Here is an 8,412-nt window from a genome sequence, read left to right on the forward strand (position 1 = left end):
CCAAGTTGCTTCTAGGAAGATAATAAAACTTTTTGAGCGATAAAAAAAGAAGATGGATTTGATCCTCAACTCCTCTACTGAAGGTTACGTCAATTTAATATTGAGAAAAAAATGCAAAGGCGATCAAAACGCGTTAAGAAGTTTAACAGTGTTGAATGATCGAAATAATGTAGGGTAAAGTTCATCAATTTTGAGATTACTTTTCTCCAATGCAGCCAGCCAAACACACGACAAACGCATCGCAGTATTTGTTTTTGGGACTAAGAATCTATGATGATATCCCACACTATGATCCGTAGAGGATTGAACAACGATACCTGATATATCAAGAAAGCTGGCAAAACGCCAACAACATAAAATCCAGGAGAGAATCTAATCATGAACTACTGTTACTGACAAAAAGCCATTTCTTCTCAATATTTGATTGATCGACATCAAGTATGTACAAATCCCTAGAGTTCGGATCCGGTTGCTTTGAAATAAAACATTTTATCAGGCAAAATGTAGAATTTTCTGAAAGTCAGCATTTTCAGCCACCTTCTACAACGCTGTCACCTACGGTATACGAGCGTCTTGTTCATATCCATGGGCATCGCAAACATTCTCGTGTCCGAATGGAGCAGCAGACATGAATGAGTTGGCCATTACGGTAAGTATTCGATCGCCAAGAGCTTTTGGAATTACCATCAAAAAGTGGAAACTCCACAATTTCTTCCTTGTATTCCAAATCCTTCTCAACTACAGAAAACAACTAAATATATTTCTTTACTGTCTTACTCTTCGATTTTCCAGCATATTGGTGAGGACGTGTTCGGAAATCTCTTCCAAAGAGTCACAACTGCCCATTGCTCGAAAGAAAGTGAGTTTCACACAGGTTCCAGCTGGCTCCAATTTGGAAGTAAAACCATCGATCTTGGTAGCACTATAAGAACCATTCTCACACTTATAAACAATGAACACACTTATAAAGGTCTTCTATGCAAAAAAGTATAATTTCTACTAACTAGGAATTTTTGTAAGCTTGTCTCTACGTGCATGAAAATCATGTTAATCAGAACAATGCGCTCACATTCAATTTCATTAATTCATTCCCATTTTGGATCAAGTCAAAGCTTAAACGTTTGCAGTTTTGTGCCTTCACAAATCTCAAACTTTTCCTAATCAGGAATTTCCCTTAAGAGCATCTTAAAGTTACTCAATTGTAGGATTTGTAGAATTCGAATACATCTACAACCAAATAGACAAAAGTAAAAACGCTAAGTGATTTAAAAGCGGAATCTCATGAGCGAGCGGACAATCGTGGGCTGCCGACTCTGTCTTTCTCGTCCGTTGACGGACACGGCGCGTATGCTGCCTACTCTCGTAGACGTTATTAGATGCCTCGTAAAAAGATCCAGTGCAAAAAGACCGTTCCCACACCATTTTTCTGGATAACTGATTTGGATTCAGCGTGATCGCGCTCATACTCATGAACTAGAAATCCATTTCTACTTATTCGTAAAGAGATCAGAAAACATAACTTATTTTCGTAATATGCCGCCTTTGATAGAAGCAATGGACCAAATTATGTCTAATGAAACATCTGATGACAACATTTTGTAAAATTTTCGATGAAATAAACAATCAAAGCACGAATAATTAGTGCTAGGAACCTTCAAACGTTTTCATTCAAATTTCTGGTCGTGTTATTGGTGCGAATCCGGTTTGACGGGCCAAATTTGACCATTTCATTTGAGTGCACTGCTCTCTGAGCTTGGCGTAAACGAAACTTCTGTCAATTATTTGTTCCAGTTAGCTTATTTCATAGCATTTAGTAATCACATGCAATGGTGGAGTAAGATGGCAGGGAACATGCGTCTGCACAGAGTACTGGACAGGTACGGAATTTTTCTTACGAACACTTTTATGGATCAGCTAAGTAGCCAGTCTATTGAACATTTACTACCACCTCTAGCACATATTTCTCAAGTATTTGTCCAATCTAAAAGATAATTTCACGAAGATTTCAGGAAAACAATGTAATATTCCAATTTGTGTGAACGGTGGTACGCTGACCAACGACAATAGACGTTGTAATTGCACCAACGGATACACTGGCATGCATTGTGAAATCGGTAGTTGCTTTTTTCGAAGTTCTCACATTAATGAGGTTCGAAAATCGGCGGTTTCCAGAACTTTGCTTGACAAAAACACCAATAACGCTCTCCCCTGACTACAAAACATTAGTAATCGTCGTTGAAACCACTATTCAAAACAAACCTGTTGCTCAGAGTGTAAGTTTATGAATTCCTTATTTCAATTTCGGATTATTCTTTTTTATAGTCACTAAAATACATTGGAGGAATAAGGGGAAGAAACAGAAGAAAACGAAAACGACGACGAAAGAAATGAAAACGTAAAGCGAATGTATAGGACCATTTTTTGAGTGTGGTAACTTAATGCAATTCGAAGGAGGCACAAAAAAAAATGAAAAAAATGCCCATGAAAATAAGGATTCCTGACACTTATCAACCGAAAATCTCTCGAAAATAATGAGAGACTCAGGAAATGACTAAGAAAATGAAATTTCCAGATGTGGATCAAATGCGCAGATTTTGGATAGCGTAGAATGTACTCCTTAGTTCTTGTACACGTCAAAAAAAAACACTTAACCCTTCCCACATCCACAACTACTAAGAGTAAAGCTACTAACTACTGATCAACGCTGCTATGGTTCTACATAAAGAGAAATTAATGTATCTTTTCCGGGTTTTTTTCTCGCAAACTCACAAAAAGTCACAGAAATATGTGGTGTATCTTTTATCGTGAGTTTTTTTTTCATAAGGAACTGATTTTCAGCTTGTGCAAAATCTGACTTCGGTTGTCAATGGAGCGTTGAAGAATAATTTGAATTGGTTCAGCAATTATGCTCTCGTCACTTACGATAGTACGTCACTCAATTTTTTTTTCGCAAGGACCAATGTCATTAACAATTCACAAACTGTCATTCAAAAATATTTTTTATTCAGCTACCGGCATAACATCTCAATTCTACAAATACACTAGCATCGACGCACTCGTTATGGGCTTAAATTCAGCTGTAAGCAGAATCAACGACCAGGGAAGCTGCAGCTTGCCCCTATATGGGTGAGTGATTTTTATTTCTCGAACAAATATCCTACATTTTTCCCACTTTTTCCAAGGACTTCGAAATTTGTTTGTAGGTTGTTCTGTAACGGTAAAATTTCTGACAAATGAAAGTTGAAAGTCAAGTATTTTCAATGAATAAAAAAGCGTATTGATTAGTTCGAGGTGAGAAGAACAGCTTCAGCACAGTTTTGCGTAAAGTATACTTTAAAAGGAAATATACGTCATCTAGAACTCTTTTGTACAAAAGAAACTGACTGAAAAAACCATTGACCCGTTTGTTTTTCTTCTAGAAAAGATCGAAGTGATGCAAATTGTAGATGTGACCGGATAACTGTAGTATCCTGAAGTGTTGTCACTTACTCCTTCTATAGATAACAATTTTTAATAAGTAAATGAATAACACAAGTAACCGAGTAAAAATAAATGAAGGTAAATGAATAGATTTTTGCCATAAAAAGTTGGCAACGATTTCCCAAAGAAAAAAATAGCCACAAATCAGAAAATTCTAAGAAGATAACGACAAATTCAGAACTTTGGCAACAGTACTAAGTAACACTGGAAGTATTGCTTCACCGAACAGTGAGATGTTCGTCTTCACTTCAGCTGGAGCTAGTGACATTCAAAAGCGCCCACCGCTTTCGCAGCTCCTTGGCGACCTTCAAACTCATGTTAGTTCTAGAGTTTTTTCCTCTAATTTTTCATCGCAATAAAACCTAATAATTTGCATTCCAGTTCACCTACATTTACACCACCGATACCTGCGGTTCGTTGCCAAAGGATGGATCGCTGACGCAAACCGCTAGGCTCGCTTATTCTTCCACTGGAAACGTGCTCTTCGCCAAGTCGGCCGACATATCAACAGTGAGTAACACAAATCCGCGGAATGTTCACAGAGATTGTAACTGCATTACAGCTTGTTTTGTTAACAATCTTGGCTGTTGCTTAAATTCGATTATCATCAAGTTGCATTACAGCTGTTCTCCGCTTATTTCCCAACTCTCTATGGATCGTATGTGTTGACGAATCCAACTGGGCATACACAGTTCCAATGTCCAGACGGAAGGGATTGGTTTGTCGAGGTAGACTTCGCAACTACAACTATTTATGTCACCACAACCACATCATACGGATCGCTGGGAGTGATTACTCCGATGAACGGTACGATATTTCAGAGGAAACATGAGAACTTCCATTTGATTTGTACTGGAGCTTAAATAACGGTTCCTTTTTCAAATCTCCGAATCCCGAACACCATTCGTTAGGACAAGAGGAATTTTTTTTAAGTGATGGTTGTATTCCTCAGCTTTATCCTCCTTGTAATATTACTTAGTTTAAAGATGAGAGGTCCGCATAAGATCACAGACGTAATTCCTTGCAGCTAACATCACGCCTGTTACTCTTGCTAAAGTCGGACAAACTACAGTGTACAAAATCGATGTGGACCGACTTCCTGGCATATATACATTAATGGTAGGATTGAAACAACTTTTCTCAATTTTTAACCATATTGCGATCTTTATAATAGTTGACAAGCCCTGGCGACTGCTACATTCATGTTTACGCTGTCGGTGGAGCGAAGGTGTACTACGACTTCGCCAGTCTTTCCGTTACTGATCCAACAGCCTCACACATAGATGGATATTATCCATATCCGGATAAGGGAGGTGAGAAGATTTATGAAGAATATCAACGTAGTTGTCACAGTACCACTTGTCATATTTGAAGAAAGACGTGATATCAAATGAGAAATTACGAATAGATCATTTCAAAACAATGATTTAAACCCTCATACTCGAATATTTTGTGCGAAATTTGGCATATCCGAAAATTTCCAGTGGCCTATGTTGTAACTCTCCACGCCGACGCCATACCAGGAACGATTCTTAAACAAGTTGAGCTGTACGACCCAGACAGCAACCAGGTTTGGTCACTTTTTTCTGAATATTAGTATTAGATTCTTATCATTATTTGTTGGAAATGTGAGCAAAATTCACGGAAGCAATTCTTTAAGGTCCTGTTACGATCGCCTCTTTATCCCCGCATGAATTGCACTTTCGAGTACTATTCGGATGAATTCGTTTGCAATAGTGAAGCTATGGGGATACTCATCTATGGACAGGATAACCATAATCAACAGTTCCGCCGTCAAGAAATAACCTACTGTTATGATCCCAAGAATATCGGTAAGGACTCATTGGAGCTAAATAGATTTCTCTAGATATGTTCTGGACTCCACTGATAGTTCTCATAATTTAATCATATTCAGTGACGACAACGTCTCCGGCCACTAATCCCCGAACAACGACTAAACCACTGGTTTCAACACAAAAAACTACAGCGAAGCAGCAACAAACAACGAAAGGAGTCGTGACGACCATGCCGCCGGTTACAATGACCACAGCGCCACCGCCGCTCGCCTTCGACATCGCCGTTCTTATTGACGTTAGCCAAAGTGCATGGAGTACGTACAACCAGGTAGTGTTAACAAATGCTGATGGCTAATAATACGTACCACCTCGCGATGCAAACTATAGGGTGTTTCTTCAGATGTCGTCATTCGTGCTGACTTTGATGCAGAACTTTGTGGTGTCACAGTCAAACGCTCGTGTGGCCATAATCCCAGTATTCGGTGATCAGTCACTTGGAGCGATGGTTGTTGCGAACTTGGATACGATTAGCTCCAGCAGCATGCTTAGCGATTACCTCCAGCAAACCAAGCAGGGATTCAGCGATTTTGACACTCAAGGGCAAGCACTAGCACTGTAAGTCCTACATATAATAAAGTCAAACCGACATGAAACACGGTACAGTGGCGTAAGTTTCTGCGCTCGATTCGGTGTGGTGGAGCGTTGCGGTTAGAATCTAGGGGGACCTTTGCTGAGACGATTCCTCGCTGTAGTTCGCAATGGTCCCACCTCGATTCATACTGCTATCATCACCGCGCCGCTTCGAGCGCAGCCGCTTACGCAACTGCGCCGTGCTTCATGTCGTCTCTATTAAGTAAGGAGCCAAAACCAGTGAAGATCTAAATAAATGAAAAATAATGTGAAGATCCACAGAACCAAAAAGCGACGGAAATCAATTTAAAAAATCTAGAATAGAAAAAAAAATCCCTCACTGATGCTACTCGGTAATCCTACCATTAAAGGTAATCTTATCATTAACTATTTCTCACAGTAATTATCAACTCAGTTCTGGTTCTCCTTCTTAGTTTTACCGTGCATATTTTCTTCTTCGAGATATAAAATTTCATCACATAGAGCCCTCAACACAGTCATCAATCCCAATTTCAAAATTGCTGGTTACCGCACGGGCCTCACTAACCACCTCATCCTGTACATTACTGCCACTTCAGGGTAAGTTCTTAGTAGGTGACAACCTAATTAATTGTTAAGTCATCCTGTTGCAGTTTCTCCAACCAAGCACAAGTGGTCGCTCAACAAGTGCTTCAGTCTAAAACATACGGTATTGTCACCGTCGGCTACGGTACAGAAGTAGTTGATCTTCAATCGATGCAGGTACGTAGTTTGAATCCTCCTTAAAACAGCAATAATCATAGAAAACAATTTCTTTTTTAGGCTATCGCAGGAGGAAGCGCCTGCTCATTCTATGGAGCTGACGCTCAAGCGCTTCAAAACCAAGTTTCAGCTGTTCAAGCTCTTATAACTGCGGCGAGGTAGCGTTTTTTCTCATATTCCCTTTCTAGCAACTTTCAATTTCGTCTCATCATTTCATCCGGACTGACAGCAAACCCTAGAAGTAACCGAATTAATAATTTCTTTTTTCTTTTATTTTCTATTAGAGCTACTTGTCGCATGTACGAGTCATTACATGACTTTGCGTTATTTCCAAAGGAAATTTCTGAAAGATTCTGTCTGCAGACATGTAGACTCACTGATTATTTTGATCTGACCCTTTCATACTATTTTCCGTTCTGAACAGAGAACAAAAACTGCTTGAGTTTATTTCTTTCGTCAAGGATGAGAAATAGCTTACTGAAACAGCTGCTTGTTTTACGTCTACTGTAGCTCCTCGTTTTATGAAGTCGCAGATATGCCTACATGACTTTTTCATGTCTCTGGTTTAAAACACCTAATACTGAGAGGCTCAAAATTTTTACTAGGAATCACCATTTAAAAAAAATTGACAAGAAACAGATGAAACACTGTGACAGCAATTTCTCCAAATAAGTCAGTTTTTAACATTTAATTTCTATTCAACGTACCTTGAAATTATCATTGCTGTCGTTCTTTTTTAAAGAGTTGTTCCTCTTTGCTCTTTATATGAATATAACTAGAATATTTTCCCATTTCAGCACCAACGGAGGTAAATACTGCGGCAACTGATAACTGTCGCCCTCGCTTCAAGAAAAACTGTTAACCTTAAAATAAATATTCAATATACTGCTAATTGTTCATCACATCTGCATAAACGAAAGCATTCCACACAGTGAACAGGAAGAATGATCAACAGATGACATCTAAAGCCGTAAGGTTAGCTACCAAACGACATTACATATAGTATGGTCAAAACGACATGAACCACGATGCAATTGCGTACGCGGCTTCTCTCGAGGCCGTGCAGTAGAGCGTAGAGGTTAGAAACCTAGTGAGACCTTTGCTGGCACCACCCACCGCTGTAGTTTGTGATGGTCCCACCTCGGTTCCAACTCCTGCCTTCACTGCGCCGTCTCGAGCTCGTACGCAAATGCACCGTGCTTCATGTCGTTTTGACCCGTCTATATATTAGGAACATGAAGCACGGTGTAGTTGCGTAGACGGCGGCGCTTGAAGCTGTGCGGCAAAGCGTAGCGGTTAGGAAATAGAGGGTACCCTTGCTGACACCATTCCTCGCTACGGTTCGCGATGGTCCATTGTGACGGCCCCACCTCGGTTCCAACCGCTATCTCCACCGCGCTAATTCGAGCACAGCCGCTTACGAATAACACAAAAAGCTTAACATCGCACTCAAACCATACGGAACCCGCGAAACAAATGCTGACACTTGTAGTCTAATCACATACAGACTCGCTTCATTACGTGTTTATCCATGGAACTTTTCAGGCAGCTAGGCGTTATTGAAACCAGTGTGCAGTGCCCACACATTACATTCACAAAGGATAAAACAATAGACAGCTAGTTGACTTTCTTGAATGTGCATATCTATTTGCGGAACGAGATATGGAAAACTAAGTGGTATCGAAAAGCCAGTAGCAAAAACATCTTAGTCCGCTATCTTTCAGTACATCCTAGCAAAACTCTGTTATATGTAACATGTACAGGA

General features: G+C 39.8%; 1 protein-coding gene across 2 annotated transcripts in view; it reads left to right on the forward strand.

Moving 5' to 3' along the window:
- The window catches only part of RB195_008210 (uncharacterized protein), a gene marked incomplete at both ends in the record, with an annotated part of 23,739 nt that extends 16,264 nt beyond the window's left edge, over nt 1-7,475 (forward strand). For both annotated transcript variants that reach the window (XM_064194613.1, XM_064194612.1), the window contains 20 exons: nt 534-649; nt 793-859; nt 1,815-1,877; nt 2,010-2,114; nt 2,173-2,273; nt 2,839-2,926; nt 3,009-3,126; nt 3,659-3,797; nt 3,862-3,990; nt 4,104-4,287; nt 4,508-4,599; nt 4,655-4,793; nt 4,965-5,050; nt 5,141-5,312; nt 5,396-5,604; nt 5,677-5,891; nt 6,390-6,485; nt 6,539-6,647; nt 6,708-6,805; nt 7,445-7,475. In XM_064194613.1, coding sequence (XP_064045756.1) covers nt 534-649; nt 793-859; nt 1,815-1,877; nt 2,010-2,114; nt 2,173-2,273; nt 2,839-2,926; nt 3,009-3,126; nt 3,659-3,797; nt 3,862-3,990; nt 4,104-4,287; nt 4,508-4,599; nt 4,655-4,793; nt 4,965-5,050; nt 5,141-5,312; nt 5,396-5,604; nt 5,677-5,891; nt 6,390-6,485; nt 6,539-6,647; nt 6,708-6,805; nt 7,445-7,475 — 2,357 coding nt within the window. The remainder of the gene's footprint in view (nt 1-533; nt 650-792; nt 860-1,814; nt 1,878-2,009; nt 2,115-2,172; nt 2,274-2,838; nt 2,927-3,008; nt 3,127-3,658; nt 3,798-3,861; nt 3,991-4,103; nt 4,288-4,507; nt 4,600-4,654; nt 4,794-4,964; nt 5,051-5,140; nt 5,313-5,395; nt 5,605-5,676; nt 5,892-6,389; nt 6,486-6,538; nt 6,648-6,707; nt 6,806-7,444) is intronic.
- Between the last annotated feature and the right edge of the window lie 937 nt (nt 7,476-8,412).

The sequence above is a fragment of the Necator americanus genome, chromosome III, assembly GCF_031761385.1.
Source record: "Necator americanus strain Aroian chromosome III, whole genome shotgun sequence".
Lineage (NCBI taxonomy): Eukaryota > Metazoa > Nematoda > Chromadorea > Rhabditida > Ancylostomatidae > Necator > Necator americanus.